The 20,363-nt window shown below is 32.6% G+C and overlaps 1 protein-coding gene across 2 annotated transcripts in view; it reads right to left on the bottom strand.

Moving 5' to 3' along the window:
• Nucleotides 1-3,139: 3,139 nt before the first annotated feature.
• LOC143059422 (uncharacterized) overlaps nt 3,140-20,363 on the bottom strand; it is a 374,671-nt gene continuing 357,447 nt past the window's right edge. For both annotated transcript variants that reach the window (XM_076232911.1, XM_076232912.1), the window contains exons 64-65: nt 4,444-4,514; nt 3,140-3,267 (exon numbers count right to left, since the gene is read on the bottom strand). In XM_076232911.1, coding sequence (XP_076089026.1) covers nt 3,226-3,267; nt 4,444-4,514 — 113 coding nt within the window. In that variant the 3' untranslated portion in view covers nt 3,140-3,225. The remainder of the gene's footprint in view (nt 3,268-4,443; nt 4,515-20,363) is intronic.

The raw sequence follows: 20,363 nt of genomic DNA, 5'->3' as shown, positions 1-20,363 counted from the left end.
ACAAATATAGTTTTACAGGAAAAGAAGAATTGTCTACTCAAATCCAATCTATTAGAAAACCGAATTATTACAGAAGAATGTTCACCATGCACTTGCAACTATTAGAATAATAGAGTGATGAAAATTACAAATACATGTAACTGTTATATACAAATACTAATATAATATAGAAAAACAAATTAGAGTACAATTTTAATAGTTATATGGTGAGGTTGAATTCCCTGTAAAATATTAATCATACACGCACAAACTAATGTCTCAGATTTTTTTTTATCGATGTACCTTAACCTCACTTTCGGATATAGAGATGTCACTTTTTTTCCCTGAGAAAAGTGCTTGTGACCATCCACAAGAACTTGTAATCATCCGATGTTCAAACTTAAGGAGGCTCACGGGTACAAAAATTTCAGCAAAAAAATAAAAAAATCGTTTTTTCATTACAAATTTTATTTATTACACTATTAGTTATTACTTTATTATATGGTTAAAAAAAATCCCCTAAAAATGGATTCGGTTTGGTCCCAGATGACTTCTAAAATTATCTCCCTTTGGTGCAAAAATGCCATTTTTTGGCATGAAAATTGAAATATCTTTTAACTCATCGGTGACACATATATTTTATTATTGTTTTCGAATAAGCTGTACATTAACTAAATAATTGTAAAATTTTAGTGATTTCTGTAATTTAGTTCTTTTTTTTATTTCGATATTACCTCTCTTTCTCCGATTAGTTCAACAGAAAAAAAGGACATTAACAAATTTGTATGTTTCTTTCGGAGGCAGATTGTGAGCTTAAATGAACGGTGACCCCATTTTTTTACTTCATTTTTCTATTTAGTATATGATAAAGTTCATTTATAGAAAAATATAGCGAAATCTTATATTAAAAAAAGAAAATTGATTTATACCTGCCCCTTAAGTACAAATGTACTTTGACGTAAATTTTACATTGAGGTTCTGAAAAAAGAAATCACCAATTCACCAACATTCCAACTGACTCCATTTTCAGAAAACGACATCTGTAACAAACATAAACTTTTAGCTACCGCTTTACAAACAGAGCCAAATACAATGAAAGTCCCAACTATGTACTGGCTTCCGAAGCTACACAAAACACCTTACAAATATAGATTTATTTCGTCGTCAAGCCATTGTTCCACTACTAAATTGTCTATTCTTACCAGCACACTTGGTACAATTAAAAATCTAATAATAAATTGTTCAAATAAGGCCTTCGAAAATAGTAGAATTAATTACTTTTGGAGTGTCAAGAACTCGTTGGAAGTACTTGATAAATTGCATGCTTATATTGGTGATTTTGAATCTGTTCAAAGTTTTGATTTTTCTACCCTGTATACCACATTGCCTCACATTCTCATTAAGAAAAATTCACACACCTAATCAAATGGGCATTTAAAAAGTCAGAATGTGAATATATATGTTCAAACTCTTTTAGGTCATTTTTTAGTAGCGATAAACAAAAAAACTATGTCAATTGGACATGCTTTGATACTATATATGCCCTTGATTTTTTTCTAGATAACATTTTTGTTCGCTTTGGGGATTCCGTATATCGTCAGATTATCGGAATTCCAATAGGGATGTGCACCACTTATTGCGGACCTGTTTTTGTATTGCTATGAGTTACAATTTATGACAAAAATAAGCAAAGACCCATCGAAACAACATCTGATAAACAAATTTAATAACACTTTTATATATTTGGATGATATTTTGGCTCTCAATAATGACGACTTCAGTATGTATATTAAAGAAATTTATCCTGTTGAACTTACTTTAAATAAAGCTAATACTAACAATGACCACTGCCCTTTCCTCGATCTTGATATCTATATCACTAATGGAAAGCTGAATACTAAAATTTATGATAAAAGAGATGATTTTTCATTTCCTATCGTTAATTATCCATTTTTAGATGGTGACGTTCCCTTGTCACCATCTTACGGTGGATATATATCTCAACTTGTACGATTCGCTCGTGTATGTAACAATGTTTTAGATTTTAACGAGAGAAATTTTTGTATTACTGAAAAATTATTACACCAGGGTTTTCGATATCACAAACTAGTCAAAACATTTACTAAATTTTATCATCGGTATAAGGACATCATTCGTAAATATAGCTCAACATGCAGACTTCTTATACGTTCAGGTATTTCACATCCAATTTTTTTATGGAAATATTCTTTATAAAGCACAAAGGTGTCAGTATTCACCTCAAAAACTAACAAAACCTTTGAATAGACTTATTAAGAAGGGATATAGTTACGATACTGTTATCAGGTCATTAAAGATTGCATATTTTTGCGTTAATATTGATTCACTTATCGGAACTAAACACATTTATTCAAAAACCAGTTGTTGGCATGACACGGGTTATGTTCTTCTCATATATGTTATGATGGTATGATACTAAACCCCTAACGGGAAGGATTGTGCCTGATGTTCATATGATGAAATCATAATCTTTCAGTCAGTTTAATTGAAGTCTGGAGCTGGCATGTCAGTTAACTGCTAGTAGTCTGTTGTTATTTATGTATTATTGTCATTTTGTTTATTTTCTTTGGTTACATCTTTGAACTGAATTTTAATGTGCGTATTGTTATGCGTTTACTTTTCTACATTGGCTAGAGGTATAGGGGGAGGGTTGAGATCTCATAAACATGTTTAAACCCGCCGCATGTTTGCGCCTGTCCCAAGTCAGGAGCCTCCGGCCTTTGTTAGTCTTGTATTATTTTAATTTTAGTTTCTTGAGTACAATTTGGAAATTAGTATGGCGTTCATTATCACTGAACTAGTATATATTTGTTTAGGGGCCAGCTGAAGGACGCTTCCGGGTGCGGGAATTTCTCGCTACATTGAAGACCTGTTGATGACCTTCTGCTGTTGTTTTTTTCTATGGTCGGGTTGTTGTCTCTTTGGCACATTCCCCATTTCCATTCTCAATTTTATTGATTATATCAGCAATGTCAACTGCTTACTAATAAGTGGTCAGATGCTATTGGCAGAATTCACACCATAATGTTAACCCTGAGATCTACTCTATACTGAAATGCTACAGAATCTACGGCAAAAAAACAAATCTAAAGACGAAAGTTTTAAAAACATGATGCAGAACGACTGTAAATGCTGTTTATTGTAATTCATGGATATAGTTGTATTTATATAGTACATTGTGTATTCATTAAAATTGTCAGCTATTTCTTAGTTGTAGTGAAGATTATATCTGGAATAATCTGTTGTGCTCTAAAAAAAAAAGAAGAAAATACACATCAATATTTATAAGCTTTAAATGTATGTAAAAAGCATTATTTTGGGGATTAAAAGGAGTAAGTTCAGTAAGACCCCTTTTTGGCCCCAAAATATAGCGGTTTTACAAAATTGTGAAAATGTAATCTTTAAGCTATATTTTGGAAAGTATAATGCTTCTGCTACATAAATATGAGCTGTTTTTGACAATGCAATGCACACATATCGCGTACTAGCATCATTAAGTCATGCTAAATTACTGAAATCTTCAAAATTTTAATATTTTGGTTAATTTTTAGACGGTTTCCGTCTAAAATGAAAGTGGCCGCATTCGTGTTCATTCATAATATTGAAATGGAAGTTGTATTTGATGATAATACAAAACATATATAAAGGTTGAGGATGAACACGGATGCGGCTACTTTCATTTTTGACAAAAACCATCTGAAAAGTGACGTTTTTTGGCATATTTTATAGATTTTTCGTATTTAAGCTTGAATCAGAGCGTTTTTTATGACTAAATCAGTTAAAATCGTTTACATAAACTAATCGAATCTATTAAAGTAGACACTTAAGTGTTTAAAAAGTGTCCAAAAACTTTAATTAGATGAACCTGAAATTTGAGGCCAAAATCGGTCCTTACCGGACCTACTCCTTTGAAGGAGTAGGGGCAATAAGGCCCAATTTAAAAAGTTATCACACATATCAATAAATTTGTCCAAACTAGACAATGTATTCAGAAAATAAAAACAAATTTCACATTGAAGTAAGTTACCATGACAACAAACCATGACTAAATTTGCATATTTTGATTTTTTTGTTGTTGATTTTCTATGTTTTTCATCAAATTTTAAGCATGTTTAAGTTTGGAAAAGTATGTGCGCACCAAAGAAACAACTTTATGTTCTATTTTTAGCCATGGCGGCCATGTTTGTCAATTGATCAAAACTTCGGATACAATTTATAAACAAGATACCCCAAGGAACATCAAATTAAAGTTTGAAAGTAATTGGCCCAGTACTTTCAGAGAAGAAGATTTTTTTCAAATGTTATCGAACTTGATGAACAAATTGTGTAAAATTGTCTTTAAAGGGCAATAACTCCTTAAGGGGTCAATTGACAATTATGGTCATATAAACTTTTTTGTAGATCTTACTTTGCTGAACATCTTACCTCTACAAAAAATGGACTACCAGTCATGATCATATCTATATTTCTTTGTCCTAAGTCCATGATGATTGATGCTGAAAAAAATTTACAATAGGTAAGACACAATAATTTGATAGATCTCTTATTTTCGACGTAGGTATCAAATTGGCTGAAAATTTTTAACCACTGGCACAGCTGATCACCAGTTCGCTAATTAGGACTTCCAAATACAGATACTACAGTAACTCTTTGGGTTTCTCGTCGGTCTTGTAATTCACAAGTCAAACCTAGCTCCTATAGTTTTTTGTCGGGCCTGAGACTTTTGTCGCAGAAAGCTCGACAGGGATAGTGTTCCGGCGGCGGCGTTCGCTAACTTCTTTAAAGCTTAATAGTGGAAGAGCTGGATTCTTTATACTTTGTATATGGATGCCTCATGTTACGAAGTTTCCGTTAGTCACATGTCCAATGTCCTTGACCTCATTTTCATGGTTCAGTGACTGCTTGAAAAAAAAGTTAAGATTTTTTGTAATGTTAAATTCTCTCTTACTATTAGTAATAGGATAACTATATTTGGTATGTGCGTACCCTGCAAGGTCCTCATGCCTGTCAGACAGTTTTCACTTGACCTCGCACATTAAAGGGGCACAAGCTACGAGATGTATAAAAAAATCAAAAGTATGATTTTTTTTTGTTCAATCATTAATGAAAGTGAAATAGTGAAATAATAATGTGCTTTTATCAGCTAAAATGGTTCAATTTTATCAAATTTAGCTAATAAACATTGATAATGAATTATTCACTTGCAAGTGAATAATTCGACCTCATATAATCCGTATTCATGTGAACTCCAATTTAACCCAGTAGAAAGAGATAGAATAACGCATGCATTGTGCGAGTACGGGTATTAAAAGGAAAAGAATGTCAACATTGAAAGTGAAACAAGGGTAAATAATTATTAACTGATTCGATCCACACAAACATTTTCTTTTAAATGTAAAAACGACGATACAAATAAATTTTAAATCTATAATACAAAATTTTACAGACCTATAAAAACTACACGAGTTGCTAAATCTATTTATATCTATGTTTATGTTTACATCGCTAATATTGTCATAGAAGTTCAACTCGATAGTTAATTAGATGGCGAAACGAAGCTACATCTTATGAGACAATGTACTGTAAATTGTTTATTTTATACTTTTGATAGTTTGGAAACATGTTTTTACATTGTTACAAATAAAATATGAAAATTTGAGTCATATCGGTGTATATGAATTTGGCAGCTAGTGCCCCTTTAACACCTTATATAATTGCAATCAATCTATGCATTAAATATAGCTGACCTATTGCTTATAGTATCAAAGAAACAAGCTTAATCATTAAAACATAACATTGCTTAATGAACCACCAAAGTGAGGTAAAGGTCATAGTTACCTGTCAGACAGACATATACAGCTTACAATCCTTCCATACAACATATATAGTTGACTTATTGCTTAAAGTTTAAGAAAACCAGACATAAACACAAAATCTTAACATTAAGCAATGAACCGCTAAAATGAGGTCTAGGTCAAATAAAACCTGTGAAACTGACATGTATGTACATAATAAAATATTTCTATACACAAAATGTAGTTGAACTATAATAATTGCATAAAGTATTAGAAAAAAGAGCAAAACTAAAAAAACTTAACTTTCACCACTAAACCACAATCAAAGAGCTGAAAGCTCTGAAGAAAAATGACGCCACTGTCTCTAATATTGGGATAGTTTTTATGCAAGTCTTGATTTTCACATACCGTAATTAGTTTAACAATGCAACATGTCTCGTAAGCATATAATTGATATTCGTATGTGTGTGTGTGTGTGTGAAGTGAAGGTGACAAATGGCTGTTTTTTAAAGACAAATGAATAGGTCAAGACTACCTGAATTGTACAAATAAATACCGTAGAAAGGCTTGTATATTTCTCACTGGTACATAGTCTGAATCCGGGTCCGTTCGCGCCCACTCATGTTCGCCCCTTTCACTTTCACACCCTACATGTTCGCACCCAATCTTAATTGGTTTTGTGTTTAATAACTCTGTAAGCAAGTGTTTCCTTATAAGTATAATTGTTGTCATTGTCTCAAAATAAAGTGAGACAGCATTTTTTTTGTGTTGAATAAATCTTAATCTTGTTATAGATAGCGTATTGTTAAAAATTATAATAATCCTTTCTAAATAAAGGGGTATTTTGTCAACGTTTTATTTTGTGTTGAATAACTCTTAATCATGTTTTGTTAGTGTATTGCTATAACTTTGTTTCATTGACTTCTTTCAAAATGAAGTGAGATTCTGACTATGTTTTTTTCTGTGTGTTGAATAGATTTTATCATGTTTTGGTTATAATAGTGGATTGCTATATTTTGGTTCCTATATTTTATTGTTTCGTTGTTTCAGATCAAAGGGACCAAGCTGTTAAAAACAATTATCTTTTGTGTGTTTCCTTAAAAATCTTCAATGTTTTACTGATACCAAGCTATAAATACATTCAGTATTTACACCAAAGCAATTTAAAACAACAATCATGATTTTCCAATTATTCAACTTGAATTTGAATTAAAATTTGGCGCGAATGAGTAGAGTGCAAACGGACCTTGGGTGCGAACGTGCGAGGTGAGAACGTGTAGGGTGCGAAAGTGTATTGGGCGCGAACAGACCTGATACCACATAGTCTGAACCCCCTTCTCCCACAAAATATTAAGTAAATAATCTTTTTGTTACTGTTATCAAAGGTCTAATGAAACTCAGGTAATTTCAAACATTTGTCAAAGAATTCTAGTCAAACCGGCACCTGGTTAAATTAGCACCTGGACAAATCAGCACCTGGTTAAATCGACACCTGATTTAGTCAATTCGTCACCCATGTTAAATATAAATTTTAACAGTATTTTAAGCAAAAAGAGTAAAAAATAAGTAAGGGGTTGCCAGAATTTTTTTCAGTATTTAAGCAAAAAGAGTTAAATACTAACTTTCACATTTTTGGGTGTTCATGTACATTTTGTATATATTTATTTTTCTCAACTTAATGACTTTTTTGGTGTATTTTTAATGATATATATATGAGTAGTCAAAATAATTATTATGTCTGGCAAGGCTTTTTAAATTTTATTCTGGGACACCTTTCTATGACCGCAAGGCTATGTTAATTTTTTTCTGGGACGCCTTCCTACGAACTTCATAGGAAGACATCACAGAAAAAAAATAAAATAGCCTTGCCAGACGTCATAATTATTTGGACTAATACATGAGATATTGGATATGTTTATGCATTATTTAAACCAGTTGAGCATTTTACAGGATTGTTTGTTTAATGCTTTTTAAACTTTACTGAAAAAAAAAACACCTTAAATTTGCTTATTATTTGGCATGAAAGTTTGATTTATTGAAAGGGACTCATAGTTTTCCATTTTATTTTAATAATTGTCTAATTGTTAAAACAACAGCTTGGGTAAGGGCTTCGTTGTTTACCTTTATACACAACAACATATTCACTATGTACTTGGTAACAGTTATTAATTAATTGAATAGAAAATATTATAACAAATATTATTGGATGCCGAATTGACGTCAAATAGGTGCCGATTTGACTAGCTGCCAATTTAACCAGGTGCCGACTTGACTTGTACATTTCAATTCCTCTGCGATCGTTTGCGGTATTTTCTTGAGAAAAACCTATTTTCCATCATCAAAGAGAAGAAGAAACTGCTTGAAAATGATTCTGGAACGCTTCATGATTGTTAAAATAAGTTAAATTCACTCAAAAAACAATTTTAAAACTTGCGATGTTTAAACAGGAAGTTTCAAAAGCACGTGTAAAAGAAGAAATTAACCGGTGAAAGTGGAAATCCGTACATAACAGATATCACTATAGTACGACTTTGAAAGCAAAACAGTTCCATCCTTTTGTAAAACAGTCTTTAATATACCTATCACATTAATGTTTGAAGGGTCTTAAGCTTATTCAAACCATAAAAGTCGGTATGAAACACCAAAACGGAATGAACAATAACCGATTACGTTTTGTAGTTTACAAATTCTAAACTGGTTCCCGTCAAACTACAACACTTTGTTCGAGTGTTGTGGAATACAAGCAGAAACCAGTTAGTTTTTAAACTGGTTCCTGGCTGATTACTACATAATGACCTCTCATGCATAATGATAACACAAGCACATTCCAGTTTGTATAGAAAATAGTAAATACGAAACCAAGCGCGGTAGGCAGAGAAATGTAATAAAGTTCAGGTCGCCAGTAATGGAACAATGACTGCGTCATTTTCCAAAAATGAGGTCAAGGTCAGACAACACCCACCAGTTGGACATGTTCACCTTGCAGTCCTTCCATACACCAAATATACTAGACCTTTCGCTTATAGTATTTGAGATATTGACTTGACTAACAAAACTCAACCTTGTTCACTGATCCATGAAATGAGATCAAGGTCAAGTGAAAACTGTCTGACGGGGGATGAGGACCTTGCAAGGTACCCACATGCTAAATATAGTTACCCTGTCACTCATAATAAAAGAGATATTGACATTATAAAATTTTTTTTTTTTCAATTAGTCCCTGAACCATGAAAATGAGGTCAAGGACAATGGACACGAGACAAGACGGAAACTTCATAACATAAGGCATCTATATACAAAGTAGGAAGCATCAAGGTTTTCTACCTTTTAAAATATAAAGCTTTTAAGAAGTTAGTTAACGCCGCTGCTGCTGAATCACTATCCCTATGACGAGCTTTCTGCAACTTGTATCACAGGCATGACAAAAACTAGTGTTTTACAAGGCTCTGTTATTTATTTTATATATCAATAATTTACCAATGAACATTGGAAATTTATCAATAGATTTATGTAATAGTAAACTAGTGTTTGCAAAATTGTATAAATATAAATGCCAAAAAATGTAAATCAATGATTATTGATTCAAAACAGAGGCTTTATTCAACTAGGAATAGTATTTGTTTTTAGATATCAATATTTCAGATGAACAAATGGAGAATGTAGATTGTAAAAAACTTCTTGGGTTTATTTTTATATTGACAAAAACCTTAATTGGAATGAGCAAATAGATAAAATCAAATAGAATCAACTTATTACAAAAGATAACATATGCATATACCTATTATTTATTGTAATGTGTATATTCTATGGCAAGCCGTTTTAATATTTATTCGAATGTCAAGATATCTCGTATAATATATAAGATATCTCCTTTAATATATAAGATATCTTTAATGTTATATAAGATATCTTAAATGTTATATAAGATATCTCATAAAATTTATGTGATATCTTATATTCTTTATATGATATATTCTAAAGTTTATAAGATAACTTATAAAGTATATGAGATATCTTATAAACAATCTTTATATAAGATATCTTATATAGCTTATAATTTTTTTTATATAGTTTATAAGATATTTTACGGAAGCCTGGAGCTGCCTTGTGTAACTGTTTATAACTAAACCATATTTGATAATCATTGCGATAATGTTTTGTATATTGCAAAATGACGCCTTATTTATCGCAATAATTTGCTGTATCTAACACCAAGGCACTTTATTTAGCACAATGATTTGTTAAATTTAACACTAAGAAGACTTAATTATCGCAATATTTGCTATATATATACCACAAGTCGCCTTATTTATGGCAATATTTCGTTATACGTCTTTGTTATTGCGATGATTTTATTGTGTAAAAACAGTACCACTTAATTAACGCGATTTACGATTTTTATTCGCTTTAAATTTCGGAAGTTAAAGCTAAGTCATCATAATTATGGCGATAATATATTTCAATTTACATATGTAGCGTGAGCAGCCATTCAACGGCCATTTTCGATATGATCAACACCCGATCAACCAGACCATTTTCTCCCGTATGAATCATTTGTTTAATAATTTCTTCAATTGACTAGAGAAGACTAAGTGGACCTACATACAAAGGAAGCTATCCCTCATTCTAAACAATGCTTTTGGTAAGTAAATATTTCATGGTTTCAACATAATATAGCTACTGTTTGTTCTTTTTATACCACCCACTTGAAACGTGGGGGTATATAGTAATCGTTGCCCCGTCCGTCTTTCCGTCCGTTATTGTAGCCATGCAGGATGTACCACCAATCTTTTATCTGCAACTCCGAGATCATCTTTGTCCATTGAACAAAACTTAATAAAACTTTCACAAATTCTTTATAATATAATGCCTCTATATGCACCTCTTATTTCAGATATTGATTGAAATTTATATTTTTTTGGTTTGCCATAGCAAAACATGGACTTTGCCATCCCTTTTCAAAGGGTACTCATTTCTTATTCGCAACTGCAAGATCAACCTAAACCACTGAACAAAACTGACGGACAGACGACAATTGTATACCATAATAGGTCCCGTCAAAAATTTGACAGGCGTATAAAAAACAGTTCAACTACTTTTACAAGGCGAAAAGGAAAATAGAATCGTGAAGCCAGTAAACAATACTTATTTTAATCTGAACATGCAAATTGAATATTATGTTATGTATTTTACATTAGACATATTCACAGAACAACACCATCTATTATGAGAGTCCCAGAAACTATAATAGTTGACAGTTTTCCTACTAATTCCACGTGTTTCCGGGTCATAGTAAACTCGAAGTAGCCGTAGTTCATTGAGTCGATTGGTCAGTATTTTAAGGCCATACCAGCCTTCTGTTTTTGGAAGTTACTACATTTTTACTATGCAAAATCTGAAAATCTGGAGTTCCCGACCTGTTTATAACAGGCATAAACGGTTAACCATATCAAATCATATACAATTTTACTTGTGTCATCAAATAATCATTTTGAGTAGTGCTTTCTGATTCTAAGGGAAATAGATTAAATAAATTGTTTGGTTCCGATTCAGCCTGAAACATGTGAAAAGAAGAAAGAAAAATAATCAACTTTAGTTTTTACACCTTGCATGCATATCAAAATTAGCAAAAATACAGTTTCTTTACATTTGAACTACTAAGAGCATGAATTATTTGAAATAGATTTGTATTGATCATGACTTTCCGTGGTTTTATTTAAAATATTTTTAATTATTACTTTTATGTCAAAAAACATACCACAGAGGAAGTTAGAAATAAGCAAAAATAAAAAGGGGTGGATGTTAGGTAACTGTGATTTAGAAACGGTTGAAAGTACAATCCAAATTTTCCACACAAACCTTTCTTTATTCAACATTAACATCGTGATAGAATTTCAATATGATCTGTTTGGTAGAACAAAATTAACCTTAAGTCATTTGCATATTTCAACATCCATTTACATACTCCAACATTAAACTCAAAATAAGACCTATAACATTGGCATTGAAGAAAAAAGCAGTTTTTAGAAAGCTCGTACTAGTTCGCTAGCAACCCTTTGCGGGTTTTAAATTCGATAGGTGCCTTTTTGTTAAATATTTGTTTGTTTTGAGATTGTGACACAAGTATGACTGCTATACCCATATTGTGACTATTTGACCTTTTATGTCTGTTTTGTTCATACATCGTTTTATATATAATGGAATTTGATACGACTGTCATACAAGTGAGAGGTTTAGCGCTATAAAACCAGGTTCAATCCTACATTTTCTTCATTTGAAAATGCCTGTACCAAGTCAGGAATATGACAGTCGTTGTCCATCCGTTTGATGTGTTTTGTCATTTGATTTTGCCATTTGATAAGGTTCCGTCTTGAATTTTCCTCGGAGTTCAGTATTTTAGTTCCATTTGATAGGATAACGTCATTAATTTTCATTGCATCATTTGACAATTGATGTTATGATAATGTACACACAAGCGCAGACGATGTATGGCAGATTTTAAATTTATGGTTTGAGGTTGTTTTCTCTCAGTTTCATAAGAATGAAGATAACAATATTTATTTTAAGCTCCACGGCATCAATTGGTGATTTGAAGATCGCAAATACCCGTTTACTGGCTCTGTCAGCGCGTTGCCAGTAACATGAGTAAAGTTAATTTGCGACCATCCAATCACCAATTGCTGCCGTCGCAGCTTAAAATACAATACCGTTATCTACTGATTAATATCTTTGCATTTTGATCCAATCTTTAAGGCTATATGAACATCTTCCCCAAGTTTACTATACATCGGATAAGACCATTTCATTGGAACAAATGCAATATTATAACAGTCTAAAGTTCTAAGTTGTACACTTTTATGTTTCAGATGGTACTTGCTCTTCTCCTGTTCTGCAAGGCCAGTGCTATTCCATATCCAGACATAGATGCATCATTAGATGAACTAGTTGTATACTATACAAGTTTTTCATTTACAACAAAAGAAGTACTCGGGTTTTTACTAAACATACATCATATAATGCTGAGCGAAAGATCATTTTATAGAATTAAAAAACGTTTGAGATTGCAAAAAAGAGGAGTTGAAAGTGCTATTGCTGATATTGTTACAAAAATTTTACAGTTAAGAAATGCAGGATATACCAATATAGGTTATCGATCTTTATGGAATGTACTTCGCTGCCTAGGCGTAAGAGCTTCACAACACACGGTTAGGCTAGTTTTGAAAGCTATTGACGGAGACGGCGTTTTAAGGAGACAAAGACATAGGCTTACAAGAAGACGATACACAAGTAACGGACCGAGCTTTTGCATCCACGTCGATGGATATGATAAGTTAAAGCCGTTTGGAATATCTGTCCATGGTGCAATCGACGGTTTTTCAAGAAAGATACTTTGGCTGAAGGCTACAAGTTCAAATAAAAATCCCCGTATAGTTGCAGGACATTTTCTTGAGTATTTGAAGACAAGCAAGAGGGTTCCAAGGGTAGTACGCATGGATGCAGGAACTGAAAATGTTATAGTTGAACGTATTCAAATAGCTTTGAGATCATTTCATGCTGATAGCATGGCTGGACATAGAAGTGTTTCAATAGGAAGATCAACGGCCAACCAAAAGATCAAAATGCTATGGAGTTTTCTGATGCGAAATTTCACAACATTTTGGAGGAATTTGTTTAAAGATATGGTAGATGAAGGTATACTTAACAATGTCGACCCTGTGCATCTTGAATGCATACGGTTTTGTTTCCTACCACTTATTCAGAGACATTTAGACATGTTTCTACAATCATGGAATTCACACAGAATAAGATCTCAAAGAAATGTTGAATGTCCACATGGTATACCTGACGTTATGTACTACCAACCTTTTATTTACGATAAATATGACTGCTCTTATGAATTGCCGTGCGACATAGTTGTATTGGATTACTTAACTGATATCTACACGGATGCTGTTCTACCTAGAGGCACTAAAGAAGAATTTAGACAATTAATAAATACTCTCACGTTTTTAGATATCGAAGAATTCGATGTCATTGAAACTCCAACACAGGCCAAAGAATTGTTCAACTTATTATCAGGCGTAGTATCACAACATTTGTTAAATCGATAAACATTTACAGATTTAACATTTATTATTCATGATAATTATCTGTTATGTCACCATGTTGTCGAATGAATACGCGCATAAGCTATTTGATCTGTTGATGCAAAGAACAACATTGAAGTGCATAATGTGTACATACTAATTTTCTTGTTTTTCGTTGATTATGCCTCTTTTTTGTCAGAATTCATGTAAATATTGAATGAAAAAGTTCTGTTGTATTTTAGTATTATATAAATAGTAAAGAATAAATGCCTAGACTGTTTCTTTTAACAAGTCTTTCCTATGCCCGAGTCATCATTAAATTGATAACAGTTCGACACATTTAAATATGCCATATTGGTCTATTCCTTCATGATGTAGCTGAGTATCATTCAGTCATTTTTCATATCTGTTACAAAAACCAAACACTTTTCCATAAAAATGACCATCGAGTTTAACGTGTCATACATTAACAAAATATTAAGTACAATCAAATCTTATTTGGTGTCAACTCAACCAATCCGTTTCATTCTTAATGAACTGGACAGAGTGTAGCTAAACTAAAGAGAAACAAAATGTATGATATAGCATGTCTGTCGCTCAGTCACTGAGTATAAAAGGGGGCATGGTTTCACATAAACCACGATATTTGGAAGGTATATAAAGTCACAGTACCCAAATTGCACCGAGTACCAAAATTGCACCTACTAGTATTCAACAAAAGTACTTGGGAAATCTTACTTGGTTTTTTTTTAGTCTAAACCCTTGGTATTTTTCGGGGTATTTGTATGATTTGATACAATACACGTCATTCAACATTGCTGAACATGTTTAAATATACAAAACCAGTAAAAATCAACAGATTTGTTTTTAACCGACCCTCATTGTCAATTAAAGATGTAAGTTATGATATAAGACAGACTTAATTGTATATATGTTTTATCCATTTATTTCATGATCGATGGGATCAATGCGTTCAACGTAACATACATGACATAGTCAGCAAACTTTGACTTATTCAGTGAGATGCAAATATCTGTATAGCTGCTTTTCATTCGTCTTTAGAAGTTAATGTAAACAGGTAAATGAACAAGTCGAGAAGAAGAGAAACACGTTTGTTTCTCATTACAATGCCGATTGGTTACTAAAGTATTGAAAAACACATCTTTCGAACGTAACAAAAATTAAGAAACCTTTATAGCATCAATTTAAGATATAATGTTCATTTCTGATTTGAGTGGGTTTTCATTCTTCTAAAGTACCATTTATCTCTCGTTAAGTCAACGTCTTTGAATCTATGTTGTTTTATGTCTGTTGGTAGATCAGTGCAAGACCAATTATTCAAATGTTTCCTTAACATTGGAATGGTGAATATTCGTGTCAATTCTTTTATATTACTGCACAATAAAACATACTTTAGTTGTATGTAGTCTAACAAATCATTAGATTTTGTCATTATCCACTTTCGATTCCAAGGTATCTAGGGCATGTTATTGTAGTTACACAGTAGATAAAAGTTGGTATAGAAATAACCTGGCAAATGAAATGCCTAGAGTCATATTACCTAATGTTGCTTTATTGTTACATAGATTTGTCGGTTTAAGCCGTTTTAACTATTTATGTTTTTTTTCAACCTGCACATTACGTCTGCAAGCAGCCATCTATAGACTTATTAAAGAAAACATGTCAAGTTTTACTAGGGAAACAGGTGTGGACACAGTTCAGAGTGAATAGATTGTTTGAATGTTTGCCTGTGTTTTCTGAGAAAAAGAGTTATCTCCTTTATTCAGCATTTAACTGTTCTGTGTTCAACTGTACCAAAGCGACACTCTACCTCTGGCCTTTGTTAGTCTTGTATGATTTTTAATTTTAGTTTCTTGTTTATAATTCGGAGTTTAGTATGACGTCCGATATCACTGTACTAGTTTACATATTTTTTAAGGGGCCAGCTGAAGGACGCCTACGGGTGTGGGAGTTTCTCGCTACATTAAAGACCAATTGGTGGCCTTCGGCTGTTGTCTGCTCTATGTCGGGTTGTTAACGCTTTGACACATTCCCCATTTCCTTTCTCATTTTTACCTGTACCAAATACTAAAATTTATTAGTGTGTTTTTGTTTCTAATAGTAAGACTGTCACGTAGGAGACGCTAATTGCATGCATAACCAAATGATTCTTATAAAATAACTGAAATTAAATGCCAGTGAAAACAAAAAAAAAGAGAGTAACACATTAAGTGCTTTTCAGAATGACTTGGTTTAAATTTACGAGATGGTATCTGATAGTATCTGAGAACCTACATGCATGAACTATTTTTGGGAGAAATTTTATTTGCTTATACAGGAAATGAATGAATCATGACCGGAGCGGGCCCCCACTTAGGCATTCAATTGGCCCCCATTCATGAAAATTTCTGGATCTACCACTGAGTTTGTCAAATTTTTGTTTCACAAAAAATACATTTGCATAATAATGGACTAAGCTTAAAGCAACGCACTTTACTAATACACTTACAGAAAGAACTCATGATCAATACAGTGATATAATAAGTACTGGAAATACACGACATTCATGTACATTAGTTTTTCCTATTTACACCACAACTAAGATTTAGGTAGCACTCCACAGTTCGGTGTGTAGTTTCGCATTTTGGTAACTTTTTCAAATATAAAAGCTAGTGTTCAATAAAATTCTTTTTTTTGGATAGCTGATGATTAAGATGATTAAAATAGCCTTCATAGTGAGTTCATATGAATATCAAGAGTATGTAATGTATGAAATATTGCCTGTTTTCTGTATGATAGTCTGTCTTTGCATATCCAGACCAGGCATTGGTTTGTCAATTATTGTAATATTTTTTTACAACTTTTTGTCGCACGAACTTAATGATTAATTTTGCGACAAAAACGGGGCGAAAGACACCCATTTTTTATTTGATCATTAAATAGATTAATGTGAACAGTTTCTGAAAAGGTACCACTCAAAGGCATTGAATTTCTAGTTTGATTCAAATTTTGGGGGAATATGTGACATTTTCACCCTTCTTTTTGCAATATGTTATGTAAATAAATGCAAAATGCTCCCATGGATACACAAAAAAGGAATTATATTTCACCCTTTTAACTTTTGAAAATAAAAAATCTATGGAAGTTACTGATTACATACATTTGAAAATGTATAACACAAACAGTTAGGTTAATGTATTAGAAAGCCAGGAATAGAAAATGATGAAACATTTTGTGGTTCAATTTTAATTAATATTTTTCTAACTGTGCAGTGCTACCTTGACATAAATGTAAAACTACGTACATCAGAAGTCCAGCAAAAGACATGCAATTGTCATATTATATGCTCGTACTACGGATAAACATTCGATTCCAGCAAGTAATTGTTCAATAGGAAAAATACTGGTCAGCCCAATCGTACTAGTTAATGGGACTTGGTATGGTAACCTGTGTCCTTCTGCACGACAACCTTTCGGAGTATCAAGTTAAAAATAAAGATCAGTGTTGCTTAATTTTCAAAGCGGGTCTAAATCACATCACATCATGATCATGATTGTGTTCGCTGCCATATCGTATAGAATTGATTGTAAATAATAAACACACGAAAAGCAATAATTTTCATTTGCATACCTTTAAAACTCAATCCTTGTCACTAAATAATTGAAAACATACATTTACTATTACATGTACCTCCCTCTTTTCCCCTTATACGATTTTGAAGTTGTAACACTTCATTGTTTTGGGCCCCCTTGAGAGTTTGTATCATTTGCAATCACACCACATGTTCTACTTTTTTTTGTTATACGTAAACATTATCTAACAACCACCTACATCATATACGGAATGCATCTTGCAACCCAAGAAACCAAATACAGACTGTGCCTAACAACCACATACAGCCCGTATCTAACACCACAGACACCATATACAGACTATCTAATAACCACAGACATCATATACATACTACATTTAACAACCAGAGACACCATATGTAGACTGCATCTAACAACCACAGACAGAATATACAGACTTAATCTAATAACCACAGACATCATATACATACTACATTTAACAACCAGAGACACCATATGTAGACTGCATCTAACAACCACAGACAGAATATACAGACTTAATCTAATAATCAAAGACACCATATACAGACTTAATATAATAACCGAAGACACCATATACAGACTGTATCTAACAATCAGAGACACCATATACAGACTGTATCTAACAAACAGAGACACCATATACAGACTGTATCTAACAAAAACAGACACCATATAAAGATAACTTCTATTTTGTTATACGTAGACAGTATCTAACTATCACAGTCACCATATATAGACTACATCTAATAACCACAGACACCAAATAAAGACTACATCTAACAACCACAGACACCTAATATATACAGACTTTATCTTACTACCACAGACACCATATAAAGACTACATCTACCTACCACAGATACCATATAAAGACTACATTTAACAACCACAGACACCATATATATACAGACTTCTAACTACCACATACACCATATAAAGACTTTATCTAACTACCACATACACCATATATACAGACTGTATCTAACTACCACAGACACCATGTAAAGACTAAAGCTAACTACCACAGACGCCATATATAGACTACATCTAACAACAACAGATACAATGTAAAGACTACATCTAACAACCACAGACAACATCTTATAACCACAGACACCATATATAAAGACTGTATTTATCAGTCAGAGACACCATATATACATACTGCATAAATGTGTCAGTAGAATAGCCGGGTGGTATAGGCAAACATGTACTTCTACAATCCCAATAGACTTTTATCTTGATTGTGAGCGACGGGTGTCACCAAAGGTCACCTCTCATAATCCCCTTAAAACCCGTGTGCATTCATGCGGAACAGTTATTTTATTCTTGAATTCTTGATATTTTTTTTTCGTTCTTTTGTTCTTTTCGCTCGAAAAAGTTCTGGGGAGACAAATGTCTTCCGCCTCTTCCTTTTTAGCTCACATGGCCCAAAGGGCCAAGAGAGCTTTTCTTATCACTTGGTGGTGTCCGTCGTCCGTAAACTTTTACAAAAATCTTCTCCTCTGAAACTACTGGGCCAAATTTAACTAAACTAGGTCACAATCATCATTAGGGTATCTTGTTAAAAAAATGTGTCCGGTGACCCGGCCAACCAACCAAGATGGCCGCCATGGCTAAAAATAGAACATAGGGGTAAAATTTCGATTTTGGTTCATATATCTAAACCCAAAGCATTTCAAGCAAATCTTTCAAAAACAAAATTGTTCTTTGGTCAATATCTATCTGCCCTGCAACTTTCAGACCATTCAGGCAATCCATTGCTGGATTGCTGACCCTGAATTTGTAATTTTAAGAAAAAAATTCAGATTTTGGTTATTTATCTTGAATAGTTTTAGCTCATCTGACCTGAAAGGTCAAGTGAGCTTTTCTCATCACTTCGCGTCCGTCGTCCGTCGTCCGTAAACTTTTACAAAAATCTTCTCCTCTGAAACTACTTGGCCAAATTTGACCAAACTTGGTCACAATCATCATTGGGATATCTAGTTTAAAAATGTGTCCGATGACCTGGCCAACCAACCAAGATAGCCGCCATGGCTGAAAATATAACATAGGGATAAAATGTATATTTTGGCTTATATCTCTGAAACCAAAGCATTTAGAGTAAATCTGACAAGGAATTAAATTGTTTAATAGGTGAAGATCTTTCTGCCCTGAAATTTTCAGACAAATCGAACAACCTGTTGTTGGGATGCTGTCCCCGATTTAGTAATTTTAAGGAAATTTTGCTGGAGTTGATAGACAGTCTGAAGTGTGGGAATATATATTAAAATCAAAATCTTGCGATAACTAAGGCATCTTGTCAGTATGGCGATATATAAGGTGTCTAGAGCAAATCATTGCGATAACTAAGACGTCTTGTTGTTAGATATAGCAAATAATAACGATAATTAAGGCTTCTTCTTTTTAAATATAGCAATGCATTGCTCTAAATATGGTGCCTTGTTGTTAGATATAGCGAACTATTGCGAAAAATAAGTCGCCTTATTAAATAAAGCAAATTCTTGCGATAATTAAGTCTTCTTACTGTTAAATATAAAAAAATCATTGCGCTAAATAAAGTGCCTTGTTGTTAAATATAGCGAAATATTGCGATAAATAAGGCGTCGTATTGCAATATACAAAACATTATCGCGATGATTATCATATATGGTTTAGTTATAAACAATAATACAAGGCAGCTCCAGGCTTCCGTAATATTTCATATAGTTTATAAGATATCTTATATAGTTTATGAGATAACTTATAAAGACAATTATATAAGATATCTAATAAATTATATGAAATAACTTATAAAGACAATTATATAAGATATCTAATAAATTATATGAGATATCTTATAAACTATG

Source organism: Mytilus galloprovincialis, chromosome 14 (genome assembly GCF_965363235.1).
Source record: "Mytilus galloprovincialis chromosome 14, xbMytGall1.hap1.1, whole genome shotgun sequence".
Taxonomy (NCBI): domain Eukaryota; kingdom Metazoa; phylum Mollusca; class Bivalvia; order Mytilida; family Mytilidae; genus Mytilus; species Mytilus galloprovincialis.
Note: the sequence above shows the minus strand (reverse complement) of the source record. Positions and strands in the feature narration are given on the sequence as shown.